Here is a 15608-nt window from a genome sequence, read left to right as displayed (position 1 = left end):
AAGCATTCAAAACTCAGTAAAAACAGAAACCTTGAATATATCCTTAACAACTTAAGAAACTGACATTTTAAAATTTTAGCTTAAAATTTACTCAGAAAAATACCAGACCCTATTAGTTTTATAAAACCTGCAAGAAGAGGTAATCCCTGTCATATAAAAATTCTTCCAGAAATTAGAACAACAACAACAAAAATAGATGCCCAACTAGTTTCAGGATTTAATATAGACTTAAATCAGACAAGGGCCATTTAAGAAAGAGAAATTTAAATGCAATTTCTATCATGAATCTGACATAAAAATTCTTAATAAACTTAAAAATATAATTAAATAATTAAAAATAATGTAAAATAACATGGCCAAATGACATTTATTTATTAACAAAAAGAAAGATTAATATTAGAAAAGATATTCACATAATTCATAGCACTTAAAGATTAAAGGGAAAAAAGCACATAGGATTGTCTCAATATATGCAGAAAAGGTATTTCCAAATATTCACCAGCCATTAATGATCTAACAAAAAACCTATTATAACAAATTGGGAATAGAAAAAAATTCTTAAAAGGTATATATATGTAGTCAACAGGAACTTCCTGTCATGTTGGATCATTTAAACACTGGCCACTGGTTCTTTCGCCGACATTTCTCTGTTGATTCCTGTTAGTCTATAGCACCTCCTGTAGGATCTTCCCCTAGAAAATATGAGGAAGCAGTTATTACCCAAATCCTGGCAAGCTCAAAGCTGTCTTTTTCCTTGAGTCTTGATACTTGAAGGGGAACGTTATTAGACAGAAAATCTTTGGTTCCTTCTGCCTTCTAACTTAGTATCTTATGGATCCTGCTCCACTCTGTGCTGAGGTTAGATGTTTCTGTGGATAAATCTGATGTCAACCTCATTTTCTCTTCCTTAACTGATTTTATCTTTTTCCTTGAGTGCCTTAAGGATTCTTTTCAAAAATTTTTCTGGGGTATGTCTTTGGATTGATCATTCTAGATGACTTTGCACTGATACAATGGATATCTTTTTAGTAAGTAGATTTAAGGCTTTTTATTTTAGAAAAGTTTTATTGAATTATATTTTAAAGTAATTATTCTATTCCATTGTTTTGGCTTTCTTCTTCCGAGATTATAGCTATGCATATGGTGGCTCTCCTTTGCCTGTATTCGATGTATACCCTTTTCTCTCTAATCCTTCTTTATCCTTTTTGCCTCTGTATAATTTACTTGCATTTTCATTTTTTATCTTTTATGTCCCTTCCTTTACCTTTCTTTCCTTCAATTCTGCCAGTTCCCAATTGACATCCTCCAGCAGTCTATCAATAACCTCCTGTTTTCTTCTCATTTCTTCCCTGAGTTCTTACAATTCTGCTTTGTGATCTTCTTTTATAGCTATAACTGCTTCATTAATGATTGGTTTAATTAATAACAGAATGTTGGGTTATGCTTTTAATCTTTTTTGTGACAATGTATATTTCAGTTGAGTTTTCATTATTTACAAGAGACTCCTGACTGGTCTTCTTCATGTTTCTTTTATTTTTTTACTTTTAAACCTTTATTTTAGGTTGGGGGTGTGTGTGCAGGTTTGTTATATAGGTAAACTCATGTCATAGGCCATATTTCTTATCATACCTGTATGTGTATTACTTGTATGTTACTCCTATTTGAATGAGTTGGATTTTCCTAGGAAATCAAAAGAGTGTTCCTGTGGAGGGAATGATGAGCAGTAGTTTTCCAAGCATCAAGGGCTTCCTTTGCTGCTGCTGCATATGAATTTTTTCTTTATAATACAATCCATCTGTATAGTCACACATCATCTGACTCAGAACCAAACCTAGTTCTGTTCTTCCTCAATTATTTCATGGATCACTTAACAGGCTGCCTGTCACATGGGAACACAAATGATGCAGTCACTTTCAGTAACAGTTTTAGAATTTTCCTGACCCTAATGAGATTTGCCATTTACCCTCCACCTGCTGTGTAAATTTCAGTCTTTTCTGCAGCACTTTCCTCTTGGATTAAGGCCTTTACTTTTGGGGAGTGGGTATTCAACAGAGATTTCAGAGTTCTGCTATATCTAGAATCCCTTCGTACCTCCCACTTACCTACCACAGTATTAAGACTTTTCTCCTTGGCTTCCTGCCTGACTCTGACTTTGGAGTTTGAGGATTTTCTGCTGGTTTTGCTGAAAATGTAATTTGTGGGTGTTTCTTTTCATTTCGTTGTATTGTTGTTTTGTTGTTTGGAATAGATTCCAGGAGAAGTGAGAAAATTCAGCTCCTATGAAAACCAGTCCTGTTACCATTTAGAAATCTTTTTCACCTGTTTTTTTCTTTTTCTATGAAGATGATTTTGTATAAGAGATCTCAGTGTGTGTTTACCTATCAACCAAGTTAATCTTCAAAAATAAAAAATAAAAATAAAGCACAGTCAGCTTAGCATACTACTTCTTTGTAAACCTGGATTGTTTCTTTAAGCACTTGCAGACTTTCCATTAACAGCCTGCTCTGGGATGATGCTGAGATGTAAAGTCAAGCCTATCATGCTACTATATACAGAATATGTTTCTCTAAAGCTTCAAAAGTCTTGTCTATCTTCAGTGTTTTGTCACCACCATTTCTTTTAACAATCTTTAAGAATGCCCAGGTTGATTTTGGGGGCCCTATCAAAAGTTCTTTGTGGTATAATTTGTCAAGCACTTAATATTTTTAGGCGTGTCTTCTTTTTAACTAGAAAAATGTCTTCATTGGGAAACTTAAATTATTAATATAATGCATCTTATAATATTTTAAATCAACATCCCACATGCTCATTTTTTAATTTGTTTTATTTATTTTTTTTTGAGACGGAATCTTGCTCTGTCGCCTAGCAATTTAAGAGCTCTGTCATTCATTCATTCAAAAATATTTATTAAATGCCTACAATCACTAGGCCCTGAGTAGAGGCAAAGGATACCACGATAATCAGAAACAGAGATGATTCCTGCTCTTGTGCTCCCATTGTTCAGTGGTGAGATAAATATTCTCAAATCAACCACACAAATGAATGTCAGTTTACTACCATGATAAGGGCTACTGTTGAATTATTCTCAGAGCTCTGCCCTGGTTCTCTGGCAGTGAAATGTCTGCAATCAGGGCTGTCCCTTTTTTCATTGGCAGCAATGATAGTGGAATTCAACTTTCCACAGGACTATGGCCCCATGGAGTCTAAGGCATGGGGAAATGGTGTTTCTTAGCACTCCCCTATACGTCTAGCACCTGAGATCTTCTGTAGTGTTCTTGATCTCAAAGTGTTTATTTCCTGCCTCCCTCCATGCAAGGCACCCTTCATACTCATTCTATTAGAAGAGTAGCTAGCAGAGACTCCGTTCTCTCCACAGTGAATTTAACAGAGACTCAACCTTAAGTGAATGTCTTTGGAGATACTAGAAGTGTAGTGACCCATACACCTTTTGAACTTTCTGCTCACAAGTAAAGCATATCCCACATGACCACTTGGCTCAATACCTACAAAAGAGATTAGGTAATCGCATATTGACTTGAGATGTTCAGCAAAGCATACCATAGGAAGTAAGACTGGGATGAGGTCGGAAGGAAATCTAGACTTAATTAGACAATGAGCCAAGGGAATCATGTCTCAAGTAGAGGGAAGAGCGTATGCAAAGGCAGAAAGAAACAAAAGGGTGAGAAATGAATCTAGCATGGCTGGATCACCAAAATAGTACAAGATGAGTCTGGAAAGATGCAGGACCGTGTCACAGGAGCCCAGAGGTCACGTTTAACGTTTGAATCTTTATATCCTTGTTAGTATTTGGGGGGAGGAGCGAAGAAAGCTAATACCTACTTTGCCCTCTGAAAACATCCTTTTGGATGGAGTAGAAGGAGAAGGACAATGGAAGAGGAGAGTCACTTAGAAGACAAATATAATATCCAGGTGCAAGAAAATGGTTAGTGGGACTAGGATGGTGACAGTGATATTGGGGTAAGTGGGTGGTTTCCAGAGATTTCAAATCAATATCTCTTGGTAATATGGCAGGAGAAGGAAGTGTCCAAAAAGAGTACCCAGGTTTCTGACCTGCATAGAAGACAGTGGTTCCATTCACTGAAGTACAGAACTCTACAGGAGCCCCAGTACATTTACTGCTGGGGTGGAGATGGGGGCGGGAGAGTTTGGTTTTGAAGGTGCTATGTATGTATGCAGCACTTTCAAGTATCTAAGTGAAGTTGGCAAGTACCTGACTCTCACATGGGAGTTCTGGAACAAAAATATAAATGTATGAGTCATCTGCATAGAAGAGGTTTTGCTGGGGTTCAAATTTCTCTTTACCATGCTTCTTCTACCTTTTAAAATTTGAAGATCATGTCCTCTGATAGAGAAAATAGTAGAAAAATAAAAGTGTGAGAGTTTGATATTTGTCCTTCTCCCTACTGCTCCTCCTCCTCTTCCTCCTCTTTCATTATCATCTGTTCACATTGTACCATCTGGAAAAAGCCTTGGGATTTTCCTTGTTCTATTCATTCCAAGCCATCTCTTTTAAAAAGTCTTTTTTGCTTTTACCGTCCTTGGCTTTTTTTTTTTTTTTTTTTTTTTTGAGACAGGGCCTTGCTCCATCGTCCAGGCTGGAGTGCAATGGCACGATCATGACTCACTGCAGCCTCGGACACCTGGGCTCAAAGGATCCTCCCACCTCGGCTTCCTAATCAGCTGGGACTACTTGCATGCTAATTTTACTTGGTTAATTTTTTTATTTTCTGTAGAGACAGGGTCCCACTATGTTGCTCAGGGTGGTCTCAAACATCTCAGCTTCCCAAAGTGTTGGGATTACAGAAGTGAGCCATCGTGCCTGGCCCTTGGCTCTTTTTAAAATTCACAAACCTCATTTCATTCTGGGCTTTAGCCCTTTTGGGGCACTTCGTGTAGACACTTATCACTTACCTGTGTTCTTTCTTGATTGTGAACCCATCTCTTATGCTTAAAACAGGTTTTTTTAATTGGAATACTTCAGAATCCTCATTGTGCAATTCTTTTGGTTTCTTTCTAGGCTTCTTTTATTCTCTTCTGGATCATTTGATAGGATGTTGCTATAATTACGTTTTGTGATCCTACCTTCCCTTGAATCTCCTGCCCTTTCATGCTCTTGATCAAACACAGCTCTCCCCCCATCTTGTTCTCCTCTGTCTTCCTCTTCCTCTTTCTTTTACTTCCTCCGCTTCATCTTTATTCTATTCTTCCTCTTCCTTCTTGTCCTCCTCTTTTTCCTGGTGCTCTCACTCTTGCAGATTTGGGGATTTGTTTTCTTACTGAAAGTTAGCCATGATAAAACACCGGTACAGGTGGTTCTTGAAATACGTCTGCAGCCTTCTAGTCCTCAAGAGCATCCCACACTTGGGGTCATCCTTTCTGTTCCCTAACCTCTCACTATCTGCCTTGTGTAGAATGTATTATATATAACTTATTCATATAATTATAAACATATGACAATGTTCTTTTGGCAAATTAATAATTTTATACATCTTTTTTTTCAGAATCAGGATTTATTTTCTTAGGCCAGTGCTATCCTGATACCCAAACAAGAAAAAGATATTACAAGAAAAGAAATTTACTGACCTATCTTCCTCATAAAATAGACATGCAAGCCCTTAACAAATTGAATACATCAATATATTGAAAAGATCATATATCATGAGCAAGCAAATATTATCTTAGGGATATAAAGTTGATTTAATATTCACAAATCAATGTAATGCATCATGTTAAAATAAGTTTTATTGTGATATTATTTACCCATTTAAAATATACAATTTAATGGTTTTAGTGTATTCACAGTTGTGCAGCCATCACCAAGATCTAAGATAAGAATATTTTCTTCGCTCCAATAAGGAATCTTGTACCTGTTAGCAGTCACTTCCTAGTCCCCCTATCCCAGGTGCAGGGCAATCACTAGTCTACTTTTCTGTCGCTATAGATTCTGCCTTTTCTGGACATTTCATATAAATAGAATCTTATGATATGTGATCTTTTGAGACTGGCCTCTTTCAATTATCATACTATTTTTAAGATTTATCCATGTTATAGCAGGTATTAATATGTCATTTGTTTTCATTCCAAATAATGTTTTATTGTATGGATATACTACATTTTTAATCCTTTCATCAGTTAGTGAATATGAGGATTCTTTCCACTTTTTGACTATTGTGAATAATGGTGCTATGAACATTTGTGTATAAATGTTTGTATGGACATTTGTTTTCATTTCTTCAGGTATATCCCTGAAAGCATAATTGCTGGGTCATATGTTGACACTATCCTTAACACTTTGAAACAAACCAATCATTTAATTATGATTTTCCTTATCATTTCTTATTAAATGCACCCTTGCTTTTATTAATTCAGTAGAGGAAAGTTTTGGCATTTGGTTTTGTATGGTGACAAAGAAATGAAAGGTGTAAGTCTTCGCTCTAAACTGAAATTGTTTTGCTCAGTCGTATTGTCCTTGTCTGTTGATAACCTACAAGTGATCTTACTGATGTGGTTGCAGATTGCACTCAGTAAAGCTGGATTTTAGTAAATGCTGCTCACTTAAAACTTAGAAAGTGAAATACTTGGAAGAGGACGCTGCAACTGTTCCTTTGCCCCATCCCGAAATGAGACACACACACACACACACTTTAAATAAGTTTTACTGAGATGTTGCTCTATGGAAGTCAATTTTTTTAAAAATGAAAAGTGTTTGCCAAGAGATTTCTAAAATATGTTTAATTCTTTTGAAGAAAGTGAATGAATTATTGAGAAGTATTACTTAATTTTTCTCTAAAAGAGAATGTGATATCTCAAGGATGGAAATCTATTGTTATTTTACTCCTTAAAATCTGTTTGTTAGCTGACTGAATGTTCTATCCAATTTGTGCATGTGCACACTTCAACATTGTAAAAGGCATCTGCCTTTCCATCACTAGTCAAACAACCAGGCACGCTTCTTCTAGCAAGCTGCAGGGACCGTTCCCTCATGGGGACTTCCCTTTGACAGAATATATGTTACCCCCTATATGTGCTGCAAAGTGATCAACAGCTCGGAATTTACTGAGATAATGAAAGATAGCAATATGATTTTGCTGGGACAGTGAGCATGCCGGACACTATAAGGACAACTGCTATGCAAAATTGCACAGGCTGAAAAATCTGCACTAAGTATTCACTTAAGTGTTATTCTTCAGTTATAGGGTTTTATTTCATTAAGTATCTTTATATGAATGAAGATGTAAAGTTGCAAGTCTTGAGTTGTGAGCCATGACCAACCACTCTCCCCCCACCCCCAAGTCCTGTGTTTACTGCCTCACTCAACCACTTAGAATCGGCAAATCATAGAGAGAAGCTAAATGCTCTCAGCTGCACTACACCAAATCAAAGCTGAGATGAATAATGAACTTAATTTTCCATAAAGACATTCTGTTTGGCATTCCAGCTAATAAGGTAAGCTAATAGCAATTCCGGGCTATGGAAAGGAAAAGAAATCGTTTCTTTGTGCTTGATTTCTGTGCTAATCCATAATCTTTCTTTTAACATGCTGGAGTTAATTTCATGTCTCATGATGTCTGTGAATTGGGGATGAACAATTTTATAAAGAGTACCCCCAACATAGCCTTTTCCTCTGATTAGGTTGCTTATGGTACTTGCAGGGCTAAGGGAGAAATCCAGCTTTTTAATAAGAATGAAATGTGTATATTATTTTTATCATCTATAGTACGGAGTGAATTTAGTTAAACAGCAGAATATTTAGATGCAGCAAAGACAGGCTAAATTACTTAAGCACTGATTGTTGAATATATTTAGTATGATATAGTGTAAATTGATGTTGAATTTGCTCTAAGCTGCAAAGAAAAGCAGAATACATACATCATGTTGATTTCTGAATCATTTCATTTCTAAGTACATGTTATTCTAGAGAAGGTAGTAATTTTCAATTGCTAAAATTATTCCACAGCTTCAGTTTAGGTGAGTTTTATTTTGTACAATTGGATTTTTAAAATAACAGCATGCTGGTAATGTGAATTTTTGTTATTACTTTTTTTGATTCACCATGGCGGCAATGATTTTGGTTCATGTGGAAAATTGTCCACTAAGTTTATGGAATTAGAAACCATCAGGTCTCTCTGAGACTTCTATTGCTACCTTGGTTACTCTATCTCAAAAACAAGAAGTGATGAGGCAATTACTAGGTTGGCTTCACTTTTTGCGATATAGCTTTCTGGTGTTTAACACAGGGATCTTGATTTTCATCAGATGGTAGCAGAAATTCCTGAAACTAGAAAAGGCTTAGCAAGCTGGGGAAGAAATTATCATATTTTCTTTTCTAGAAGAATGACAAAAATGGAAAATATAACTAAGATTTATGTTTTCAGACATTCTGAGCTTGCTGCCGTGTCACCTGAAAAATCAGAGACTTTAGGCTCACAAAGTAGGTGACCTCAAAAGATATTTCAGAAGGTCTATTCTAAAACAGCCAAAGCATGTGGGAAATATTGGAGAAATAGGAAATGTCCCTCCTATTCCTACTGTCTCATCTTTGTACTCTGTTTTTATGCATGGGAGATGAGCTGTGGGCACAGGTGTTTTTGTTTCATAGAAGCCTTTAAACACCACAATCAGACTTTTATAGATAAAGAAGAACATTTATTTCATCCCCTGAAATTGTTCACAGTGTCTGTTTTTCCTAGAAGTATACACAGGATGCTGAGAGCTTGAGCACAGGTATTTAGCTGCCACATATAACTTACTTCCGCCCAAAATATCATCGATGGTTCCCCTAAAATTTTTAGGCATTTCTCTTGAAATGCCTGTAATTTAGTAGACCATCAAGAAGTAGGAGTGTGGAATGGAATTTCAATCTATCACACTTAATTTTTAAGAACAATAAGACAGACATACGTTACCTATTCATACTTAGATGTCTGATTTCACAGCCATTCTGTCTTTGTAAAATTATATTGGAGGCTCAAACGTGTGGATTGTTTTGGATTTGAAAGGTGTTCATTTTGTTTTCTTCTTTTCTACCTTTCTCTCTCACCCCTCATCACTCCACAGCATCCTGGGCTGCTCCATGCACTTTTATGCTTACTTAAGTCTGCTATTTTTCCCATTTCCTTTCTCCCCAATAACAGTAATTCAGAACCTATGGATTGATCTGTGTTCATTTTAAGGGTGGCAGAAACAAACTAGGAAACAAATTTTTGTAACCACCATGATGTGGTCTTCTATTTCCTGCCATTTGTGCAATAAGAAGACTTTTATACCAGCAGAGCTTTTTATCCACAATTGCTCCATAAAACCAACTTGAGGATGAAAATGTGCAAGGCTCCTTGGCCAACATCAGTTTCAGGATCTTTTGTCTGTAGTGGTCAACCCATGCATGCTGGGAGATGAGATGCACAGTTGTTAGCCCTCGAAGGTATTTTTAGCAATGCCAAATGCAAGGCATGTATTATTTACAAACTCACATAGTAGCTCTGTGTTAGTTAATTAATGGAGAAAATCTAGAGAAAGCAACACCACCACCTTCCCTACATACACACACACATCAAAGGCCACAGAGCAGGTACCAGCTGAGGACAGTGGTGACTGAGGCAGCAGCATCAGTACAGATGGCCCACAGTCATAAGAAGTTCTTGGCACCATTGCGAAAAGGCCTAACAGAAGGCAACAAACAGATTTGTTCCCAAATACACGTGAAGCTCATTCTTGGGGACAGTCAGAATTAACTGGGGAAGGAACAAAGATGAGAGAGGACTAAAATATCACTGGACTTGGTTATTACTGTTAATATGACCTCATATCTTCTCACAGGTTGGGGTACACAAAGAGATCTAGGTTACAAAAATAAAGGCATGACACAAAAACCTATCATGTCAAAAACTGCACTCAGTATCTCCCCAAGAACCTGCTACCCCATGTTTCCTACCCCTGTAAATCACACCACTATCTATGCATTTTTTTAACCCTGAAACATGGGGCCAATCTTGATACCTCTCTCTATTTCACCCTCATGTCACTCCTCCAAGGCAGACTCATAAAAGTTAGTTGAATGAATGAATGAATGAATGAATGAATGAATGAATGAATGAATCAGTAGGGAAGGAAAAAAAAAAACACCAAATCTCATTTCTCTCCACTTCTCGCCATTCCCTTTGCCACAATCCCAGTGAAACCTCCATCATTTCTCAGCTAGACTATTGCAGATATCCCCTAGTGGTCTTCCTGTCTCTAGTGTCTCCTCAATCCAGTTCACTCTGCACATTATAGCCCAAATGATCTTTCTAAAATACAGATAAAATCACTAAATCTTCTGCTTCAAAATCCTTCACCGGTTCCTCTTCACCCTTGGGATAAAGTCCAAACTTCTTAACATGACTTACAGAGTATGATGTAGCTGGGGACCTTTTTCCTTCACAATCTCATTTCCTAACACTGCCTCTGTCCACTCCGCATTTCAGCCATGCTGGTCTACTTTTCCCTTTCTTAGCAGTGCCATGTTCTCTTGCCCAGGAGCTTTGCATGAACTGCTTCCTCCTTTGTCTCTTCTGCCTGCCTACAACCCCCCCTCACCCCCTATCCCCCACCCCGCCAAGCTCCTCTCTTCCCTACTTAACTTCTTCCCAACTTTCCAGTCTCATCTAAAATGGTATTTCCTCCAAGAAGCCTTCTCTGACTGCCCTAGTTTAAGTGAGGTACCCTCTCCCAATATGCTCTCATAGCAGCCATCATTTCCTTATCATGCTTCTTCTATCTTAGGTAGGATTGCCTGGTTTCTTGTTTGACTCTTCCGCTAGATCATTTCATGAAAGAACATAGCTGGTCTCTTATTCATAGTTGTGACCTGTGATCCAACACCATGCCTGGCACAGGGTGAATTCTCTCCGAATGCACAAATAGCTAGCTGGACTCTTTCACAAGCCGTATTACCTTTTGTCTTGCTGAGGTTGCAGAAACCAGATGCAATGATTCTTTATGCTACTCATTCCTGCAAAGTACTGCGCTAAGGTGGTTCATATAATTTCCTGAATCTTCATGTTGTCGTTCCCGTTTTGTAAATGAAGAAACTGAGGCTCAAGTTGTCATGAATGACGCTGATATTATGGAATGGGACCCTCAGTCTGTTTGACACCAGGGACCAGCTCTTTCTATTTTCCAGGTGATCTACTGCCTTCTTAGAATAAAAGAAAAAGTTTATTCTTAAAAATGTATAGTGATCATTTTTTAAATCCTTAATTTCTCACTGCCTGCCAGTGTTCATTTGCCTTCTGACCTCCAGTAGTCTGCCCTGAGTGTATTTTTCCCTTAAATTAAACTGAAAGTAATTCTGTTTGTGCTGTATTCTTTATTCTCAAGCTTTCTTCTACGAGCGCTATGTCTGCAGGAGCTTTCAGCCTTTCTCACTTTCTCAACAGAGAAAGTAGCTGGGCCTTACGTTTCTGTTTCATTTCCATTGTCCTTTTAAACAGGCATTATTTTCCTGGACCTGCTCTGTGATTACTCTTTCCACAGTGCTTTGCCTGAACTCAGTTGGCCCTTAATGTTCTTCAGCTGTAGCCTGATGTCAGCCTACTTAGGGGGGCTTCCACTGGTATTTCACTGGGGAAGCAAATTGCTACTTGTTACCACCTAACCACTTAATTGACTGTGCTCTTTGTGGAAGAAATATCTGGAAGTACAGCTAGAGAAGGGACATGTGCAGTTTCTGGAAAATTTTCCATTGTGTGTTGACCGTGGTAGTTTTTAGGTACCTTTAATTAAAACCAGCACACAGACGCGCAGTCAGTTGCAAAATGTGAGAGGCAACCGAGTGTTCTGTGAATGAGTGACAGCTTTCCAGTTGGACACATCTAGGTTTGAATGCTCTTTCTACCACTTCTCTGTCTATATGACTTTACTAAATTACTAAAGTTTTCTGTGCCTCAGCTTCTTCATCTGTAAAATGGAGATAATGCTGGTGCCTATTTCATAAAATAACGCCTCGCACAGAGTAAGTACTCGATTAACAATGGTGTCCGGCCGGGTGCCGTGGCTCACGCCTGTAATCCCAGCACTTTGGGAGGCCGAGATGGGCGGATCATGAGGTCGGGAGATCAAGATCATCCTGGCTAACACGGTGAAACCCCGTCTCTACTAAAAATACAAAAAACTAGCCGGGTGTGGTGGGCGCCTGTAGTCCCAGCTACTCGGGAGGCTGAGGCAGGAGAATGGCGTAAACCCGGGAGACGGAGCTTGCAGTGAGCTGAGATCCGGCCACTGCACTCCAGCCTGGGAGAGAGAGCGAGACTCCGTCTCAAAAAAAAAAAAAAAAAAATGGTGTTAGTGTGGGTGGTCGTAGTTAGTGGAATAGAGGCTCCAGATGGGGCCACACTCTAATGTCAGGAAACTGAGGATGTTACCTTATGTGGAAATGATGACTTTGCAGATGTGATTACATTAAGGATCTTGAGATGCGAGATTGTCTTGGATTATCTGGGTGGCCTCTCAATGTAGTCACAAGTGTTCTTTTAAGAAGGAGGCAGAGAGAGACTACATGGCCGTGGAAGCGGAGAGAGATTTGAAGATGTTTGCTCTTGGTTGTGAAGATGGAGGAAGGGAACACGGGACAAGGAATGCCAGGAATGCAGCTGTGGGAGGTGGAAAAGGCAGGGAAATGGATTCTCCCCTAGAGCCTCCAGAGGACGCCCAGCTCTGCTATCTTGGTTTCAGCTCAGTGAAACTATTTTGGACTTCTGGCCTCCACAACTGTAAGAGATTAAATTTGAGATGCTTTAAGCCACTGGGCTTATGGTAATTTGATACCACAGCCAAAAGAATATAGTGGTGATATTTTGGGAAATGAAAGATGGCTCCAAATGAGCTGGTAAACAGGAATAAGATGTTAATATAAGAAAGATGATATTACAGGGTTAAATGTGTAGAGAGGCGCTCTAAGTATTGTAAGTGTGTCTAAAGTAAGTGTGCCTAAATATGTGGTCAGAGGAATCGCAATGCTGGCACTAGAGGAAATCTTGAAAGAGAGGGTTGAAGGAATAAAGCCATTTGTGGGACTGTAGACACAAAGAGAACTGGGGTCTCCTTGAGAAGGGAGGTGACGCATGGTGATTGAGGGTGGGGCTGACAGCCAGGGGTTCTGAGCAGATGGCGGAATGTCCTGTTCAAAAGAGAGTGATCAGCTCAGAAGAAAGGCTGGTTTGAGGAATTTCCCAGGGCAACCAGGCATGAATCTTAGAAAAGAGGAGGTGTGTCCCAGAAACAAAAGGAACTGTTTTCTGTTGTTCTCAGTGCCATGTTGGTGATAGAAAGAGGCAGTCCAAGAAAATAAATTCTGAAAAAGACCTCCTGGGTCTTTAAACCAAGTCCAGACTATTATAACAGGATGAGTACCTTCAGCAAAATCTGTTTCTAGCAGTACCCTGAGAGGCCCTAGGTCCAAAGTGAAGCTTGCTGCTTTCCATGAGTATATATCATGCCTGTTTATGTGCTCATGTTTCTGTTTCCACTTCTGTACTGCCCTCCTCTCTTCCCTTTGCCCAGTTGCCAAAGTCTTGGCCATCATTCAGGTCCCAAGACAAGTATGACCTCCTTAAACTAGCCCCCATGCTACCAATGCCTACATGTGGATTGTCTAGCAATTTTCCTACTTTGCTGACACCAAGCTTGAGTGCCTGTTGCTCCTCTCCTCCAATAATTCCACCTGTCCCCCAATAGAGAGTAGACCCCTAGAGACAAATATAAGTCTGTTGATTTTATTGACTCTTATGGTCTCTACTCCTACAGTGCTTGGCACACAGGAAGCATTCAATAAATGTGAATGAATGGATTGATGAATTGATTCATTAATTGCACCCTGTGGGCATGGTTATCATAAGATAAAGAGAATAATGAAGTTCCTGAATCCCAGGGTCAGTGTCTAAAGAAAATAAGCCCTTCCACCTTAACCTCTCAAAAGCAAGAAATTGTAACAGAACGTAATAGAGCTGCATCGTGCATGAAACAGACATTAATTTCATTATCATCTATTTAATAGTTCAATATCTAAGATAAAATTTAAGACAAGTTTTCTTCACTCCCAGATCTAATTTGCCATCTCTTTTATGACATGATTTTTTTTTTTTTTACCAAAGCAGGCTATGAAAGGAGAATAACAAAATACCATGTGAAATGCACGCTAATTTATTTTCAAGTACAGTAAAACCAGAGTTTGATTTTTGCCTGGTGTTTTGTACATTTGAGGAACATTTTATAAGATTAACAATCATTTTCTTTGAAAAGATAAATGTGTCATGTTTAGTGCAAAATTTATAAATGGATGCAACACTTATCTTTTTATTAAATAGTAAAAGCAGTAGCAGAACATCATGTTCACATTTGAAACATAAATCACTTTAGATGGATTAAATATATCACTAATGAGTTACCAAGTGATTAAATATCTACAGCATATACCTACAACAAGCAGTTCACGACCTGGCTCTAAGAGTTTACTCATTGCTGTGAGCACAAAAGGGTGCAGCTCTCTATCAAATAGAGTGCTTTTGGGGGAGAGTGAAATCCTACACTTCTGTCAAACACTAAGCATGTCGTTTTGAACTTTCTGTGTATGCAAGGGACAATGCCAGGCACCATCAGAGATGTAAATATGTGTGGCAACCATGCCCAGTTACAGTGCTTTACCACTGCTGAGGATTTCTAGTCAGATTTACACATAAACCATACAACAGAATATTTCTTAACAACTGAAAGAACCTGATTAGCATGACTAAACTTGAGAAAGAACAATTGACATTTTGATATTTCCTTAGCTCAGGTGGACTGGTTACATTTTTACTAACTTCGAATACTTTATGATCAAATCCTGTGCATGTGGTATGAGGGTAATCTTAGATGAAAACATCAGGAAAACTCAGTTCTTTCATTCACTAACTGAAGCTCCCCTTTTTCCACAGACAGTTGGCTATTATTCTAAAATTGCCTCTGCCTTCTATTTCCCTCTTCTCCCCATTGTTGAATTCTGTGGCTCCATCCCAATCTACGTTTTGTTTTAAATTACTAAAACATTAGATGCCATCAATTAGTAATATACTGGTTTTTTTAAAAACGATTTTTTTCCAAGCTATCAAAATCAAGAGAGAGAAATGTGTACGATTTGCAGGTATCCCTGTCCTTTTTTTTTTTTTTTTCCTTTCTTTTTTGACAGAATCTCACTCTGTCGCCCAGGCTGGAGTGCACTGGCTTGATCTTGGCTCACTGCAACCTCCGTCACCCAGGTTCAAGCAATTCACATGCCTTAGCCTCCTGAGTAGCTGGCTTTACAGGCACACACCACCACGCCCAGCTAATTTTTTGTATTTTTAGTAGAGACAGGGTTTCGCCATGTTCCCCAGCCTGGTCTTGAACTCCTGAGCTCAGGCAATCTACCAACCACGGCCTCCCAAAGTGCTAGAATTACAGGCATGAGCCACTGCACCCAGCCTCTGTCCATGACTTTCACAATCTGGATTACTTTGCTTTCTCAAAGTGAGATTATCAGTTATGTCTATCTTTTTAAAAATTTAATATTGTTTCAAGTTTTGTTTATGAAG

General features: G+C 38.5%; 1 protein-coding gene across 32 annotated transcripts in view; it reads left to right on the top strand.

Moving 5' to 3' along the window:
• The window catches only part of DLGAP1 (DLG associated protein 1), a 961867-nt gene that overhangs the window by 618672 nt on the left and 327587 nt on the right, over window positions 1-15608 (top strand). For 6 of the 32 annotated variants that reach the window (XM_074022778.1, XM_065534092.1, XM_074022775.1 and 3 more), the window contains exon 1: window positions 7341-7467. The exons of the other annotated variants lie outside the window; for them this stretch is intronic. In XM_074022778.1, the coding sequence (XP_073878879.1) occupies window positions 7417-7467 (51 nt within the window). In that variant the 5' untranslated portion in view covers window positions 7341-7416. Of the gene's footprint in view, window positions 1-7340; window positions 7468-15608 lie in introns of those variants that run through there. 32 annotated transcript variants of the gene reach the window in all.

Source organism: Macaca fascicularis, chromosome 18 (assembly GCF_037993035.2).
Source record: "Macaca fascicularis isolate 582-1 chromosome 18, T2T-MFA8v1.1".
In the NCBI taxonomy this organism is placed as follows: Eukaryota; Metazoa; Chordata; class Mammalia; order Primates; family Cercopithecidae; genus Macaca; species Macaca fascicularis.
The sequence above is the reverse complement of the archived record's forward strand: the minus strand, read 5'-3'. Positions and strand labels throughout refer to the sequence as shown.